Here is an 18,669-nt window from a genome sequence, read left to right as displayed (position 1 = left end):
GAGGTGACTTAACCGCTGCGCTGAACACCTGCGTTAGAAAACTGACATAAATATCAGTTCTTTAGTTATTATTCACATATTTTTCCCTTTATTCTCAATCTTATGTGTGACTATGTTAAATGTGTAGTTTATGAAAACAGTACAGAATTCTAAAATCTGAGATTTTCTGATCTGAATTCACCATAGATCTTCTGTCTTCACATGTTTGACATGACTTCTAATATTTTTTTTCCTTATAATTTTCTTCAGGCCTTTCTTTTTCTCATTTTATGCCTTTAGTTTATTTTCCTTCTCTCCTACCCTCCATGCTAAGAAAAATTATATGTACTGTCTTTTTTTTAAAATTTTTTTTTGACAGGCAGAGTGGACAGTGAGAGAGAGACAGAGAGAAAGATCTTCCTTTGCCGTTGGTTCACCCTCCAATGGCTGCTGCAGCCGGCGTGCTGCGGCCGGCGCACTGCACTGATCCGAAGCCAGGAGCCAGGTGCTTCTCCTGGTCTCCCATGGGGTGCAGGGCCCAAGGACTTGGGCCATCCTCCACTGCCTTCCCGGGCCATAGCAGAGAGCTGGCCTGGAAGAGGGGCAACCGGGACAGAATCCGGCGCCCCGACCGGGACTAGAACCCGGTGTACTGGCGCCGTTAGGTGGAGGATTAGCCTGTTGAGCCATGGCGCCGGCCTGCACTGTCTTTTTAACAATGGCTTGTGCAATCATAAAAAAAATAGGATAAGGCCGGCGCCGCGGCTCACTAGGCTAATCCTCCGCCTTGCGGCGCCAGCACACCGGGTTCTAGTCCCGGTCGGGGCACTGATCCTGTCCCGGTTGCCCCTCTTCCAGGCCAGCTCTCTGCTGTGGCCAGGGAAGGCAGTGGAGGATGGCCCAAGTCCTTGGGCCCTGCACCCCATGGGAGACCAGGATAAACACCTGGCTCCTGCCATCGGATCAGCGCGGTGCGCCGGCCGCAGTGCGCTACCGCAGCGGCCATTGGAGGGTGAACCAAAGGCAAAAGGAAGACCTTTCTCTCTGTCTCTCTCTCTCTCACTATCCACTCTGCCTGTCCAAAAAAAAAAAAAAAATAGGATAAAGTTAGTCTCTCCATATTCCACAGTGTGGCTTTCTGCAGAGTATAATTAAAACTGAAAATGAAACTGTTGTGGATGGGAAGGTGTTAAAAGACTTAGTTCATCTTGTACAGTAAGCTAAGGGACTCGAGCAATATTGTGTTCCTAACCTGACAGAGTAGAGGTTTTTAATCAATTGTGATTTTATAAGCCAGATATAGAATACCTCCACTATTTGCAATTCCATGTACATGTCAGTTCATCTGTACATGATTTAGGCAAAAAATGACCCACATGAAAGATCTCTGTGAAAGAGATCCTGGTGGAAAGAAGGGGCCATCAAAGAAGGAGGTACCTTTCTTTGAAGGGAGGGGAGAACTTCCACTTGGATTATGGCCTTGTCTAAATAAGGTCGGAGTTTGTGGACTCAAGATGCTTCCATAGCCTTGGCAGCTCATGACAAGAGCCTCGGGTGATCACTAATGTCATGAATAAGAGTGTCAATTGTTAAGTCAACAACAGGAGTCACTCTGCACTTGCTCCCCATGTAGGACCTCTGTCCTTAATGAGTTGTACTATGAGAATTAACAGTAAAACTAGTCTTCAAACAGTACTTTACACTTTGTGTTTCTGTGTGGGTGCAAACTGTTGAAATCTTTACTTAGTGTAGAGTTCTTCTTGTGTATATAAAGATAACTAAAAATGAATCTTAATGAAGAATGGGATGGAAGAGGGAATAGGAGGTGGGATGGTTTTGGGGTGGGAAGGCAGGTATGGGGGGAAGAACCACTATAATCTAAAAGTTGTACCTAAGAAATTTATATTTAGTGAATAAAAGCTTTCTATAAAAAAGATAAAAGTAGGAGGTAAGATGTTGGATTCTATCCTTGCCTTGATTCTTTAGTATTCTAATACTTATGCCATTAGCAATAAATCCAGCACTGTGCCCATTCCACTTGACAAATTCCCAGAAGACTCTAAAGCAGTTAGAATTATTTGGAACAACAACACAAAAGGATCAAAATAAAAGCAATTTGGCAAATATTCTTTCCACTCATATTCTACTCATACTCCTCTTTTCTACTTTGAGGAACCATGGTAGGGATTAGAGAAGGATAGGAGATTCACAGATAATATAGTTAATATCACATAGTTAATGTGATAGTAGATACTAATAAACACAAAGTCCTCCCCTCACCAGTTACATGGAAAAATAGTGTGTGTGTTACATATGCCTATATTTGAAGTTCTCCAGAGGAAATGACCAAGCCTTTCATCAGATTTTTTAAAAGGTACATAATCTCAAGAAAAGTAAAACTCATTAACCACCATGTTTGTCATGTCTTTTTAAAAAAAGTTTTATTTATTTACTTGAAAGTCAGAATTACAGAGAGAGGGAGAGACAAAGAGAGGTGTTCCATCAGCTGGTTCACTCTCCAAATTGCCACAACTGTCAGAGCTGGGCCAGTCCGAAGCCAGGAGCTTCTTCTAGATCTCCTTCGTGGGTGCAGGGACCCAAGCACTTGGGCCATCTTATACTGCTTTCCCAGGTATTAGCATGGAACTGGATGAGAAGTGGAGCAGTTGGGACTCAACCCAATGCCCACATGGGATGCCAGCACCCCAGGTGGATGCTAAACCTTCTATGCCACAGCACAGGCCCCGTGTTTTTCATGTCTTGAAAACTGTCTGGCTCCTAGCAGGTGCCAACTCTCATGTTTTGAAGCTGTAAGTTCAGTTGCTCCTGGGGAGAATGTGTGTCCTCATTTTTGGTATTTTTCTTTCTCTCTCTAAAGCTTCCTTCCTACCAGCTACCTTAACTATGACTGTGGACAAGGGAGATACTGTGAATATATCTTTCAAAAAGGTATTGATTAAAGAAGAAGATGCAGTGATCTACAAGAATGGTGAGTATGTGTTATACTTCATTCCAGCACTATCATGTAAGACATTAGATAATACATGACATATTCTATCATTCTATTGCTGTCTTGGGGGCAAGTGTTTGAAGTAAACCTGTGATGATGCAAGTTTACCGGATTCTGCCTATGATATGATAGAAGCTTTCTTCCACAATGTATTTCATTACTTAGAGATTCATATTTTATTTATAAATTTGAATATGTACATACTGAAGATTCATGAATGTACATGGTCTATATACATACTGAAAGGCCCATCATTTGTGATAAATTGGGTCCCAGATTCACTATGTAAACTGAGAGGATGTTTGATTACAAGGTTAAGGAAATGTCAGTGATGTCAGTTTTGGGGATCCACTTGTGTAATTGAAATCTGTCAAGATCCTAGCTATGATTTGATATCATCTGGGGGCAGTTGCCTGATCCAGTGGAATATTTATAGGGACCATTCGAATTCTGTTGGTCGATAAGCCGTCCAGGTTCAAGTTATTGACGTTGTGATTCTAGGTATCTCCAAGGTCGTTGTTTAGGTAACAGTTACTTAAACTTGCTTACCTGCCCCTCTTTGTTGATCTCTCCCTGTAGAAGATTAAAAACTTATACCACCTCCATCTCCAGGTGTTTGGCAGATTCCAAAGACTAACCTATCAGCTCTGTCACTGTGCCTTTCCTGACTATTGGGAGAGCTCAGTCTTTTTATTCTTCTCACACACTTAGTATTTGAGAGCCATTTTTATCAGGTCAGGCAAAGCTGGTTAAGTGGAAGGGCCAGACAAGGAGCTATGAGTATGACCTGTTCTCACTCTTCTCTCTTACCAGGTTCCTTTATCCATTCGGTGCCCCGGCATGAAGTACCCGATATTTTAGAAGTGCACCTGCCTCATGCTCAGCCCCAGGATGCTGGAGTGTACTCGGCCAGGTACATAGGAGGAAACCTCTTCACTTCGGCCTTCACCAGGCTGATAGTCCGGAGTAAGTGATTGAGAGGCCACTGTAAGTGATGGTGTACTTGCTAGGATTTTTTAGATGCAAGTAATAGAAACTGACTCTAGACCCTATAATTATGCAGAAACTAAGGATTGCTTGAAAGGGTATTAAGGACTTCTGAGAAATAGATAGGAAAGATAGTAAGCAAGTTTCAGGAAAGACAGGCTCTGGGGAAGATCTGGGGCCCAGTGGAGGGAGGGTGGACTTTCTCGCTAGGATGCTGCCTTTATCATAACTTGGCTTAGACAGTGTTTATTTTACTTCCAAATTTTGAATTTCAGGATAGAGAATCAGATTGGCCTAAGATCTGTCAGAATTCACCCGCCTGGACCAATGAGGTACAGATGAGGGTGGAGCCACACTGTAGTTACAGGGACTAGGAGCTGGTATTTGTATAGAGAGCTCACCCTCACAAAAATGAGAAAGACAGCAGGCATGGAAATGTCCCTAAAGTTGTCTGCTACAGGAGGATGAGTTGGACCTGCTGTGGTAGACTAAATCAAGTTAAACATCTAGTTAGGTTGCCTGTAAATCCCATACTTTCTGAATCATTTGCCTCTTCAATCTGACTTTCTAATTTTCAGGTTTGAAAAATGGAAGAGTTAGAGCAGGTGAAAGCTTTTCCCCCCTCCATTGTAACTATTGAAGTGGGGAGTAACCATCACCAGTAATTCTTGCTGGAATTTGATCTATAGAAAGCAAAATATTTTCCCTGCATTTCCCCCAGCTTTTTTGGGTATTCATGACATTAAATATTCAGGTCTTCATGTCTAAATAGCTAGGCTGCTCCACCATCCCTCTAATGATTGGTATTACTACTTCATGAAGATCACTTAATTTGCTTGGCATTGTATTTCTTCATTTATTTGTTCATCCAATAAAGTGTGTTGGTTATATCTTTCTGCCAATAATTGTGTTGGTGTTGAAAATACAGGATAACAAGATAAACCCCTGCTCTTGGGTAATGCCCAATCAGAGCAAGTACAAATGTACGTAGATATTGCAGTAATATGATAAAGTATACAATATGTGGTTCATCTAGTTTAGACTCCATACTAAGCCACCTCTGTGGTATAAGTATAACAAAGTATTTTATAGGCAGGGTTGTTGGAGCTTGACTTGAAGAATCTGCTCATGTAGGATGAGCTGTTTCCTTCTATTTATACTGTCCTGACTTCTCATCTACTAAATGTCAGAGCAGGTGACTTATAAAAGCAAAAATATGAGGGCTTTTGATAGCATAACTGCAAGATTTGGCTTCCAAAATCAGGCTTAACCATTACTGCTACGTGAACTTGTCTTGGGAGAAGCCATCTCCTTTTATTCCAACATGAAAGAGACCAATTATAAGGAAGCAGTTGTTTCATTTAGACAGTTCCTCTCCAATCAAACATAGAACCTTATGCCGGAGAACTCAGAGTCCAGAGCAAATGGGATACATTTTCTAGGAACACCAGGAATATCAGATGCTGATGTGATTGTTGAGATAAGAAAACAGCTATGTGTTTTTTCCACTCTTTACTCTCAACAGAACACTAATGACACCAGATATGTTGGTTTTCTCTCTCTCTCTCACACACACACACACAGCAGTTCTCTGATGGACATCAGCTGGGTGTCTTAGAATTTAACTCAATTCTGTCTACTTGGAGATAGCAAAGATCCCATAGATCATAGACTAAAAGCTCAGTCCCACTCCATTCCCCCCACCCCTCCAGATGCCAGTTATAAGCCCCAGATGTGACATGTGCTTATGACCAATCAATTATAAATAGGGGATTCCAGGTTTATTGATTTATTATAGGGAGTATCAGAAAGGCTATGGAACAGCCCGCGGTAGGAGCTGCATAGGGAAGGTATGGGTGTGGGGGTGCAAAGCTTGCATGTCCTTTACAGGTGCACCACCCTCTAGGAGCCCCCATGGGTCCAGCAGTCCAGCAGTTCTCTGAACCATGTCCTTTGGTGGGAGGGTTATGGAGAAGACATTATATAGCATGGTTAAGTCATTGGCATTGATGATCAACTCAATATTTAGCCCTCATCCCCTCCTCAGAGACTGGGGGTGAAACTGAAAATCTGAACCCACTAATCTTGCCTCTTACTGATGACTAACCCCAGTGCGGAGGCTGCCTGACCACCAGTCACGTCATTAGCATATTAAAGACACACTCATCAGTCTGGAGGTTCTGACTCTTAGGATCTGTGTGCCAGGAACCATGCACTTACCACAATATCACAGTGATAAAAGGCTTAAAGCTTTAAATTTTTATAAAACAGTCAAAACAAACATGACTTAGTGTAGACTACAGTTTAAAATCCCCCAAACTATTGTTTTCCTCCTGAACTTTTAAGATAGAGCACAAGACTTTCAACACACTCCGATTTCTACATTGTCTTTTTGGATTGTTAGGAGATGTGTTCGTTCCCCTTTGCTGTCAGGAGTGTTTTGATGAAATCACATGAGAAGCACTGCTAATATCTAAAATTATTATAAGAAAGTTTGATTTAGGCCACAATCATCTCATTTAGGAATACTTTTTCCCAGTCTGAGTTCTTGGATGTTTAGTAAGAAATGAAACACAGCTTAAATATTTGTGCAGTTATCCTACTTAAAACATTTGTGTTAAAAAATCACATTGGCTATTTTTATAGAATCTCTTTAAGTTTAAATTCACTTCCTGAGAAAAGATTTCTCACAATTTTGAATTTTGGTCTGTATACCATGAATATATGGTCTTTTTAATTTTCTTTCTTTGCCTTTCAAATAGATAAATCTTTTAACAGAGTTATACAGAGAGAGGGGGAGGGGAAGAGAGAGAGAGCGCATCTGTTTGTTGGTTGACTCCCCAGATGTTGCAACAGCCAGAGCTGAGCCAGGCCAAAGCCAGGACCTTCATTTGAGTCTCCAAGTGGGTGGCAGGGCCCAAGCACTTGGGCCATGCTCTGCTGCCCTTCCCAGGCCATTATCATAGAACTGGATCACAAGTGGAGCATTCAGGACATGAACTGGTGCCCATGTGACATGACAGTGTTACAGGCAGTGGCTTCACCCACCATACCATAACAGTGGCCCTGAATATGATTTCTTTATTTTTTAACATTTATTTATTTGAAAGGCAGAGAGAGACAGTTACAGAGATACAGTTAGAGAGAGATCTTCTGTCAACTGGTTCACTGCCCAAATATCTGCAATGGCCAGAACTGGGTCTGGCTGATGTTGGGAGCCAGTAGCTTCTTCCAGGTCTCCCACCTGGGTGCCAGGGGCTCAAGCACTTGGGCCATCTTCTGCAGCATCTTCCCAAGTGCATTAGCAAGGAGCTGGATTGGAAGTAGAGCAGTTGGGACATGAACCAGTGCCCATATGGGAAGCTGACATCTCAGGTGGCATTTCTACCTACTATGCCTCACTCCTGGTCCCAAATGTATGATTTCTTAAGACACAAAATTATTTGATTTTTGTGGATATAGCAGATGCTTAATTGCATACTTTTAAAAAACTTAACTGTGACGATCAGTAGTTAGCTGTCACCTACATTGACTGCCCATAAATTTATTTTGATTTGAGAGGCAGGGAGAGACAGAACTTAGATCTGCTGGTTCACTCCCCAGATTGCCAGAAGCCACGAACTCCATCTGAATCTCCCACATGGCTGGCAGGGACATGACTGCTTGAGCTATTACATGCTGCTTCCCAGGGTGCCCTAGCAGGAAGCTGGAATGAGAAGCAGAGCTAGGACTCAAACCCAGGCACTCTGATATGGGAGTTGGGTGTCCCAAGTGGCATTTTTAACCGCTGTGCCAAATTTCCACCTCTGTTCGTAGAGTTTTGAATGTGGTAATAGGTACCTGGATAACCAAAGCACAGGGCTTATATAGTGAATCTTCATCCTCCTTGTGTTCTCTGTACAACCAAACCTAGTCTAGAGAGCTTTGTTGGACACAATATCAATGCGTACATCTGGAGTCCTATGTGAGTGACTGAGAGGTGTGCTTCCTGAAGCCCACTCCATGGATTTGCTCGTGAATGTTGATGATGTATTCTGGGGTCATCACCTTGTTAATGGCAGAATGACTCTGCTTATTTCTTTCTTTCTTTCTTTTTTTTTTTGACAGGCAGAGTGGACAGTGAGAGAGAGAGAGAGACAGAGAGAAAGGTCTTCCTTTACCGTTGGTTCACTCTCCAATGGCCCCTGCGGCCGGTGCACCGTGCTGATCTGAAGCTAGGAGCCAGGTGCTTCTCCTGGTCTCCCATGGGGTGCAGGGCCCAGGCACTTGGGCCATCCTCCACTGCACTCCCTGGCCACAGCAGAGAGCTGGACTGGAAGAGGGGCAACCGGGACAGAATCCAGTGCCCCTACCAGGACTAGAACCCGGTGTGCCAGTGCTGCAGGTGGAGGATTAGCCTATTGAGCCTCGGTGCTGGCCGACTCTGCTCGTTCTTACTGTCTTTATTTGTAGGAACCAATCTGCAGGATTGCAAAGCAAGAGTACAAGGGATTCTGGGAGAGAGAAAGCAGACTCCCTTGACTATATACTTGTTGCCTTATCAAATGTTCTTTACCTGAGTTCACCATCTCCAAGGGGTCACCCCTATTATTCCCTAGATCTTTATTTTTCTCTTTTTCCTGGGCTGGGATAGGTCTCCAGCTAGGTACAGGGCTTAGAGAACACAGCTGAATGTAACAGGGAGCCCATTTTCATCTACACTGCCATCAGTTTGCAGTATATGCAGACACCCTGTGGTCTGGCTCTGAAAACAATCATTAATTGTGCAGGATCTCTTTCCCCGTTTATATTAAGGATTGTGAGTGGTAGCTTTTCAACATTTTTCAGCTTTATAAAGTGGAAGACTGTAAGAAATGGTCTGTGTTGCTAATCTTCCTGATTATTTTAGTAGAACATACTGATAACCAGGACTTCTTGCCAAATAAATTACATGGTTACATCAGCAGTGGGCACAGGTCCAAGCTTGACACTGTGAGAATAACACTCAGGGACAGAGACACCCGTTCCTTCAGTTAGAGATGCAGCTGAATTCCTGACTACAAATGGTCCTCTCAACCTCTTAGGGTCTTTCTTATATTAGAAGGTATCCATGGACCTAGCTCTTAACAACCTAAAAATCATCAGGTCCTAGAGAAGTAGCCAGGAAGTAGGAACCTAGAAGGCTTTTTTTTTTTATTAAACTTTTATTTAATGAATATAAATTTCCAAAGTATAGCTTGTGGGTTACAATGGCTTCCCCCCTCCCATAACTTCCCTCCCGCCCGCAACCCTCCCCCCTCCCGCTCCCTTTCCCCTTCCATTCATGTAAAGATTCATTTTCAATTCTCTTTGTATACAGAAGATCAATTTAGTATATATTAGGTAAAGGTTTCAACATTTTGCCCATATAGCAACATCAAGTGAAAAAACTACCATTGGATTACTAATTATAGCATTAAATAGCAATGTACAGCACATTAAAGACAGAGATCCTACATAATTTTTTTTTCAAAATAATTAATTTTCTATGCCATTTCCATTTTAACACCAGGTTGTTTTTTGTTTTTGTTTTTTTTTTATTTCCAATTCTCTTTATATACAGAAGATCACTTCAGTATATAATTAGCAAAGACCTCATCATTCTGCGCCCACACAGTAATGCAAAGTATAAAAATACTGTTTCAGTACCAGTCATAGCATCACTTGGCTTTAGACGACACATTAGGGACAGATCCCGCATGGGTTGTAAGTACACAGTGACTCCTGTTGCTGACTTAACAATTTGACACTCCTGTTCATGGCGTTAGACAGAGAGAGACAGAAAGAAAGGACTTCCTTTGCCATTGGCTCACCCCCCAATGGCCACTGTGGCCGGCGCATCGCGCTGATCCGAAGGCAGGAGCCAGGTGCTTCTCCTGGTCTCCCATGCGGGTGCAGGGCCCAAGCACTTGGGCCATCCTCCACTGCACTCCCGGGCCACAGCAGAGAGCTGGACTGGAAGAGGGGCAATTGGGACAGAATCTGGCACCCAGACCGGGACTAGAACCGGTGTGCTGGCGCCGCAGGTGGAGGATTAGCCTATTGAGCCACGGCGCCAGCCACCTAGAAGGCTTTTAATCATTTCAACTTTAGGTTTTGTAGATCTTGTTTCACATCTGTTGCCCTTTCCAGCTGAAAAACTTGTGATTCTATTAGCTCGTGTGTGCATTTTTGGCCACATTCTTCGTCCTGCATTTTCCCAAGTTGAAGATTCTCAAACTATAGCCGGCATCACAATAAGCTGGAGGGCTTGTTAAACATAGATTGCTAGGACACTTTCAGAGTTTCTCATTCAGTAAATGGCAGGAATGGGGGTGGGAGATGGTCTGGGGTTTGCAATTCTGAGTCCCAGAGGGTGAGCGTGCCACTGTTCCAATCCCTAACCATACCTGCAGCCGCCTGAACCTGCTGTGCCATATTCCCATGCCTCACCCTTGCCTGAAGCGTGTTCCCCAGTCCTCCTCCTTTGCCCCTCAGGTCATTTCCCTTTATGCCCTCTTCCATCCTGAAGACAGGACTAGGGCACAGCCATATTTTTGTTGCTATCATAAGTTTTTACTTGCATATCTGTCTCTCATAGTAGATTATTAGCTTTCAAAGGGCAGAAGGTGTATTTTACCTTCACTCACCATTAAAAAGACAGCCATGTAATAAGTGTTCAATCAAGACTGGTTGAGGGATGTGCTTTACTCACCGCAGCCTTGTTTTCCTTAACACAAGGATGCGAGGCTCAGAAGTGGGGACCTGACTGTAACCGCCTCTGTACTGCTTGCATGAACAATGGTGTCTGCCATGAAGATACTGGAGAATGCATTTGCCCCCCTGGCTTTATGGGGAGGACATGTGAGAAGGGTAAGTCCAGAGTGCACGATGGGTAAGCCGTGAATTTAAAGTCATCACTCCTGGATCTGGACTTGGATGAGAATGGAAGCTAAATGACCTCTGTTAAGCCATACAGTACCTTCACATGAATTAGGAAAAAAGTGCCTTTTCCTAAAGGTTCTCTATTGCCATCCACTGGAAAGTTACAATAAATATATAATCTATGATATGATGTGAATGTGCAGTGCACAACCTGGATTTCTGTGAGTGGTGGCCCTGATGCTCTCTGTCTAGGGGTAGTTTCATTGCAGAATGGGCCATAAAGGGGCCTTCATCATGCCTGAGCTGCAGCTAAGATGAGACTAATTTTCCCATGTTCACCAATCTAAAAGAGATCTTATACAAGAAGAATGATACATTTTAAGGGATTGCACGTTTAACTCTGAATCAACTCTTTTTCTTCCCAAAGCTTGCGAACTGCACACATTTGGCAGGACTTGTAAAGAAAGGTGTAGCGGACCAGAGGGATGCAAGTCCTATGTGTTCTGTCTCCCGGACCCCTATGGATGCTCCTGTGCCACAGGCTGGAAGGGTCTGCAGTGCAATGAAGGTAGGCACCAGTCGCAGCCTTGAACAGCAGATGACAAAGGATGTCCAGTTTGCTGGGAATTGCAGTGTAGGATACACCTGGACATCTGAGTCAGCTGCCTGCTGCTAGGTTACAGGGTTTTGAATCACAGATGCAATAAAATAAAAATTGGAAAGAAGAACAGAAAGACTAACATTTTAAATTCTGTTGAGCTTTAGTTTGCAGCAATTTGATCATGACGTGCCTAGGTTTAATTGTCTTTGTATTTATTTTGCTTGGAATTTATGAAATTATTGAATGTAGAATTTTCAACCACTTGGGGGTTCTTTCTTTTTTTTTTTTTAAAGATTGATTTATTTATTTGAAATTCAGAGTTACACAGAGTGAGAAGGAGAGGCAGAGAGAGAGATGTCTTCCATCTGCTGGTTCACTCTCCAGTTGGCCACAATAGCCAGAGCTGCGCCAATTCAAAGCCAGGAGCCAAGAGCTTCTTCCAGGTTTCCCACGCAGGTGCAGGGGCCCAAGGACTTGGGCCATCTTCTTTCCCAGGCCATAGCAGAGAGCTGGATTGGAAGTGGAGCAGCCGGGACTCGAACTGGCACCCATATGGGATGCCAACACTGCAGGCAATGGCTTTACTCACTACGCCACAGCACCAGTCCCTGCCATTATTTCTTCAAACATTTTTTCTATTTTCTGTCCACTCCTTCTCTCACTTCCTATTTTTTTCCTTATACTAAGACTTATTTTATTTGATAAGCAGAGTTACAGAGAGAGGAAGAGATAGCGATGTTTCATCTGCTGGTTCATTTTCCAAATGGCTGCCACAGCCAGGGTGGGGCCATGCTAAAGCCAGGAGCTGGAATTCCATCAGGGACTCCGCACCTGGGTGACAGGGGCCTAAGTACTTGGGCCATCTTCTGCTACTTTCCCAGGCACATTAGCAGGGAGCTGGGTCAGAAATGGAGCAGCTGGGACTTGAACCAGTCCTGATGTCGGTGTTGCAGGTGTAAGCCCAACGCACTGTGCCACACGCTAGCCCCTTGACCTCCTATTACAATGCATGTTAGAACTTTAGATACTCTCCTGTAGGTCCTTGTGTCTCAAATCATTTTCTTTAAATCATCTTCTACCTCTGTTCTTCAGACTGGATATGTATCTAGTGATACAGATATAAGTTCATTGATTCTTTTGTTATCTTGATTCTGTTATTAAGTCCATATAATGATATTTTTATTTCAGATGTTTTTCAGTTCTATTTTTTTTAATCTCTTTCATTTCTCTGAAATTTCTCATTTCATATTTTTGTGTTTTCTTTTATCTCACTGAGCATAGTTATTATTGATTTAAAATTTTTGTCTACAATTTCCAACATCTGGGTCATCATGGTCAGGCTGTTGGTTTTATTTTCTCTTAAGAATGGGTCACAATTTTAATTTTCCTTATGGTGAATAATCTGGGATCATATTTGGACATCATAAATGTTACATTGTGGGGACTCAGGAGTGTGATATGTTCCTTTGAGGAATGTTGAGTTTTGCTTTGTTGTATTTTAGCAGACAATTGCTTTGGTAGGACTCAAACTGAAAACTCTGAGGCAACAGGTCAAGCCCAGGGGAATTATTTTATCTTTAGCTATGCTTTGAAGCTGCATTGAGCATGAATAGTTCAAGGGTCAGCTAAATACTTGAGACTTCTTGGTCTCTTATTCTTTGTCTGGGTTTTCCCTCTCAATTCCCAGTGGCTCTGGTGGCTCCAGTTCTGTCCTCTGGCCTTCCAGGCCAGTAAGGTTATGGACTTTCTTCGGAGTTGCAGCCTCCCCACATAGTATCCGCTTTATCTAACCATTAGGCTAAAAGCTGAAAAGTGAAATATATCATTCTTATCTCCAGAATTTCAGTTTCCCTCCAGAACTATCTGGTGGTTTTGTTGTTGGTTGTTTTTTTTGTTCCCCTTCACACTACTCTTCAATATTTTCAGCAGTTGTTTCTAATGTAGCTGTGTCCATGAGAAGGTTGGCTTGGTAGCAGCTCCTTCACATCTTCTGAAAGCAGAACTCCTATCCTTTTGAGTTCCTGGCATTTAGATAAACCGCATACTGCCTACGTGAGAACCGGCAAGGTTAAGAGCCTGGAGAGAAAACCAGCGTGAGCTCTCTATGCAGCCTTCATTCCCTCACTTCCTTGTATTTACACTGGTTTCTGTCTGTTTGCAGCATGCCACCCTGGTTATTACGGGCCAGATTGTAAGCTGAGGTGCAGTTGCAACAATGGGGAGGTGTGTGATCGGTTCCAGGGATGCCTCTGCTCTCCGGGATGGCAAGGGCTCCAGTGTGAGAGAGAAGGTAAAGCAAGGTAACACTGTAGTCTGGGCCATGCTCAGCAGCTGAACCCAGCTTTGCTGGGGTCATTCTTGCCCCGGTATCCCTACTCTTCAAGCCATTTCCGTGGGCCTCCAGAAGTTGGGAATAATTCATCAAAAATCCCATGAAGGTCAATGTTCTAGATCTTTTCTATGGGTAGACCCTCCTATTAGGGTGATTCTCCTTCTACTAGGAATAAACCACATGCTCTTTGTTATGCCTTGGGTGATGACTGACCAACCGTGACCTCTGCCTACCTTTTCTCTCTGCTCTAGGACCAGACTTTTCCTTGGATTAGATATGTATAACAGGGCTACTTTGGAGGGATTTAGAGAAGGAATATCTTTAAAGAGATAAAAAGAATTAAGTAGGAAAGATTATGCTCAAAGTGAAATTTTAAACAAAAGCATATTTGAAATAGTTCATGGAAAGTGGAGTTAAAAGATAAGCTTCTTTTCATGCAACAATTTTGAAATCCATGCATATAAGGGAGCTTCAAAAACTCTGCAAAAATGCAGGCTATGAGAAGGCTATGTAACGAATTTCAAAACTTTTTTTTGCCTCAGAATCAATTTACTTTTAATTCTACTATAGAATGAAGTTTCTGAAGTACACTTGTAATTTTAGTTAAGAAATTACCCTAGAGCAGAAGCCGGCAAACTCTGACCCACTGACCAAATTTTCCCTACTATTTTTAAATAGCTTTATTGTGATATAACTTTATTCTATAATGTTCACTGTTTTATAATGTGCAACTCAGTAGTTTTTAGTATAGAGTCATGCAATCACTACTATCACTTAGTTTTGGAATGTTTGTTATCAAAGCAAGAGAAACCTCATGCCACTGGCAGTCACTCCCATTTTGCCCTCCCCCCGGTCTCTGGCAAACTTTGACTTGCTGCCTCTGTAGACTTGCCTCTTCCTGACAGTTTGTATGCTATAAATGCGATCATGTAATATGTGGTCTTTTGTGTCTTGCTTATTTCTCTTATGCCTTTCTTTGAGGTGTATTATGTTGTGTTATTACGTATCAGTCTTTCATTCATGCTCATTGCCCACTATCTAAAAAGTTTATTGCAACACAGCTATGCCAATTCATTTATAACATAAGGGTATTCAAAAGGTTCATGGAAAAGGAATTAAAAGATAACTTATTTTGGTGAAAAATTTTTGGAAATTCATGCATTGTTTTCTCATATGCATTTCCATGAACATTTGAAGACACTTCTCCCACCCCATTTATTATCTGGCCACTTTTGTACTATGTATGAACAGGATTGTAGTGATCACTTGGCATTGTAGTGATCACATGGCATTGCAAAGCTGGAAATAATTGCTTTCTTGACAGAAAAAAGTTTGCTAACCCCTGCCCTAGAATACTTTTAAAAATTGGCATAAGCATACTTTTATGTATTTTCATGTTTTAAAAGTAATAAATAGAAGTTAATTTTTCAGTCATATGTCCAGTGATATCCATAGTCTAAGGCAGCTGTAGTCTTTGTTAGTTTTTAAAATGAGAACAAATATGGAGAGGTGGACAGGGGTAACAGGTGTCTGTACCTTAGAGGCTTTAGGCTTTGCTGCTTTATGCTTTCTTGTCTTTCCTCATGTTTGGACTTTGCTATGAGGGCAGCAACCTGCGAGCGGCTATGAAGGGAAGGAAATGTGTTGGGTCTCCCAAGGGGTTGGATTGAAAACAGGCAGCTGTCAAATTTAAGAATGTTTTACTTCTTCCTTTCTGTTCTACAACTGATGCTGCGGAAGGTGTGTATTCTGATTGGGAGAACCTGAGACGGGCTTACCACGGTCTCACTGGGTCCTGTGCTTTCAGAGAGCAGCCCCCTCTTTGCTCTTCCACGCTACCTCAGCATTTCACCTTGACTCCCATCTGACTTGAGAAAATGCAAGGGGACACTGAAGGACAGTGAGCATGTTAAAGCATGTGTTTGCTGTTCCTACTGGAAAAGCTATTTAGGCTAAAAAATGTTTGGTAATTTTTCTAACTGTAATTTCTCCAAGTTGACAGATTTATCAAGGAATCATGTTCATAATTTTTATACCTCTTTCCCTCCTGCTCCACACACTTTATCCACTTCACTGTAGGCCTGAGAAATAGCACAACTATCAGGGTAGAACAACAGCATTGCTGTGTTTATCTTGACCTCCCTTCTTCCCACTACTAATATGGAAAACCTGCATGTAAGTGCTGCCCTCGGGGCATTTCTATCTCCTACACATTTAGGTGTTGGCTACATTTTGACCACAACCCATGTTTAACTATAAGTGGTCTGAGGGTCTTGAAGACTCTACATTTAAGAATCAAACTGTCGGCCGGCGCCGCGGCTCACTAGGCTAATCCTCCACCTTGCGGCGCCGGCACACCAGGTTCTAGTCCCGGTCGGGGCACCGGATTCTGTCCCAGTTGCCCCTCTTCCAGGCCAGCTCTCTGCTGTGGCCAGGGAGTGCAGTGGAGGATGGCCCAAGTGCTTGGGTCCTGCACCCCATGGGAGACCAGGAGAAGCCCCTGGCTCCTGCCATCGGATCAGCGCGGTGCGCCGGCCACAGCGCGCCAACCGCGGCGGCCATTGGAGGGTGAACCAACGGCAAAAAAGGAAGACCTTTCTCTCTGTCTCTCTCTCTCACTGTCCACTCTGCCTGTCAAAAAAAAAAAAAAAAAAGAATCAAACTGTCCTATTTCAGAATTATTCATTTTTTTATTTATTTGACAGGTAGAGTTAGAGAAAGAGAGAGAAAGGTCTTCCTTCTGTTCGTTCACTCCCCAAATGGCCGTTACGGCTGGTGCTGTGCTGATCCAAAGCCAGGAGCTAGGTGCTCCTTCCTGGTCTCCCATGCAGGTGCAGGGGCCCAAGCACTTGGGCCATCCTCCACTGCCCTCCTGGGCCACAGCAGAGAGCTGGCCTGGAAGAGGAGCAACTGGGACTAGAACCTAGCACCAATATGGGATGCTGGCACCATGGGTGGAGGATTAACCAAGTGAGTCACAGTGCCGGACCCTGGAATTACTCATTTTCTATTATGTAGATGTTAGGCAAGAAATTCTGATACTATTACCTTTGTTAGAACCAGGGAAGTTTTTTCTCCTTTCAGTATTGGCAGCAACATCCGTCCATCCATCCATCCGTCTACCTTCCTTTTTTTCCTTCCTTCCATCCTTCTCTCTTTTTATTGCAGCTCACACATATAAGGGAGAATATGTGGTATACATCTTTTTGTGTCTGGCTTGTTTCACTGAACATCATGTCCTCCAGTTCCAACCATTTTGCTGTAAATGATAGAATTTCATGCTTTTAAAAATATTTCATTCTTCTTAATGGCTGAAGGATATTCTAGTGTGTGTGTGTGTGTGTCACATTTTGTTAATTCATTCACCTGACGACTGGCACCTACCAACAACATTTTTGATTTGACTATTTGAAACCAGTCGAGGGGAGTTATGCCACACCTCACTTTTTTATGTAAATGTGAATAATTTAAATCGGCCCTTGCCTATTGTGTGCTACTTGCTGACTTTCCAATGCCGGAGCCATGTTTCACATACCCAAACTGAGGATAATGCTTTGGCTCTGCAGGACTGTGGGGTTGTTTGCTGAGTGGAAGAAGAACTGGTTACATTTTGTTTGTTTTTGTAATAATTACCATAGAAACCAACAGGGAGACTGAACAGCAAGGTGGAGGTGTGGCCACGATGATCATTTTATATTGAGCCTGTTCCAGTCCCTCTGAGGGAGCAGGGGATTATGGTGAAGTGTCTGGACTCTGGATCCCTGAAGACCTGAGCTTCAATCTGGTCTCTGAGCCTTGCTCTTCTCACCTATAAAATGGAAACCTCGATAGCACTCATTTCACAAATGTATTATGTGATGATAAAAACAAAATATTTGCAGAAGTCTTACCAAGTACATGACTTGCAAAAGTAGTTATCTATATTATTTCCATTGCTACTGAATTATAGATTTCACAGCACTGTTTTTGTTTTTTTTTTTTTTTTTCATTCAGGCATGCCAAGGATGACCCCAAAGATCGAGGATTTGCCAGATCACATAGAAGTAAACACTGGTAAATTTAACCCCATCTGCAAAGCCTCTGGCTGGCCGCTTCCTGCTAATGAAGAAATGACCCTGGTGAAGCCAGATGGGACAGTGCTGCATGTAAGAAGCCATTTAAAGTCTGTGCCCTCCTGACACCACGAGATGTTTCAGCGTAGCCACCATCCCTCTAACGGCTGGATTCTGCTCAGGGCTCGCATCCTCCTCGGGCACTGTTCTGTTAGCTTTGATAAAAATGCCATTTTCCTGTTGCGAGGCAGAACAGAATCAGCGCAGTCTCTTATGTTCTCGGCACGGCTGGTGCCATGTATGAGATTGGGAATCTGCTACCACGGTGGAGTTAGCAGAGCTGAGTGATGAGCATGGCGCCTCTTGCTGAGCAGTCCAGCTGTGTAGGGAGAGAACTACGTGTCAGCTGCTTTATATCCCCATACCTCTAGCTCCTCACATTTGGAAGACTAAAGTGACCTAATATCCTCAAAGTGGTGTTCTGACCACGAATCAGCAGGAAATTCACATGCTACCAGATGATACCAGGATGTGGAGTTTTGAGGACTGGTCTAGTTCTGCCATGCTCTTAGAACAGCAAGTCAGGGAAATACAGAAGAGGAGAGGTCAGCATGATCCACTTGATTCTACATATCCAGGTCTTGAATCTGATCTGATTCGTGCAATTGTTTAGGTCTGAATCCATTCCTTGGGTTCTCCACTGCTCTTCACTTTGCCCTCATTGCTGGTGCTTGGCACTGATTAGGGTGGTATCTCTACAGTAGTGTTTTGCTAAAAAGAACCAAGTTAAATTTCCAGCATGCTTCCCTTCTCTCCCAGCTACCCT

At 43.1% G+C, this 18,669-nt stretch overlaps 1 protein-coding gene across 3 annotated transcripts in view; it reads left to right on the top strand.

Moving 5' to 3' along the window:
• TEK (TEK receptor tyrosine kinase) overlaps positions 1–18,669 on the top strand; it is a 128,531-nt gene that overhangs the window by 65,228 nt on the left and 44,634 nt on the right. For 2 of the 3 annotated variants that reach the window (XM_062208122.1, XM_062208121.1), the window contains exons 3-7: positions 2,858–2,968; positions 3,803–3,955; positions 10,715–10,846; positions 11,286–11,426; positions 17,785–17,936. In XM_062208122.1, the coding sequence (XP_062064106.1) occupies positions 2,858–2,968; positions 3,803–3,955; positions 10,715–10,846; positions 11,286–11,426; positions 17,785–17,936 (689 nt within the window). Of the gene's footprint in view, positions 1–2,857; positions 2,969–3,802; positions 3,956–10,714; positions 10,847–11,285; positions 11,427–13,620; positions 13,750–17,784; positions 17,937–18,669 lie in introns of all 3 variants that reach the window. The other variant, XM_062208120.1, reaches the window with a different exon arrangement.

Source organism: Lepus europaeus, chromosome 12, assembly GCF_033115175.1.
Source record: "Lepus europaeus isolate LE1 chromosome 12, mLepTim1.pri, whole genome shotgun sequence".
Lineage (NCBI taxonomy): Eukaryota > Metazoa > Chordata > Mammalia > Lagomorpha > Leporidae > Lepus > Lepus europaeus.
Note: the sequence above shows the minus strand (reverse complement) of the source record. Positions and strands in the feature narration are given on the sequence as shown.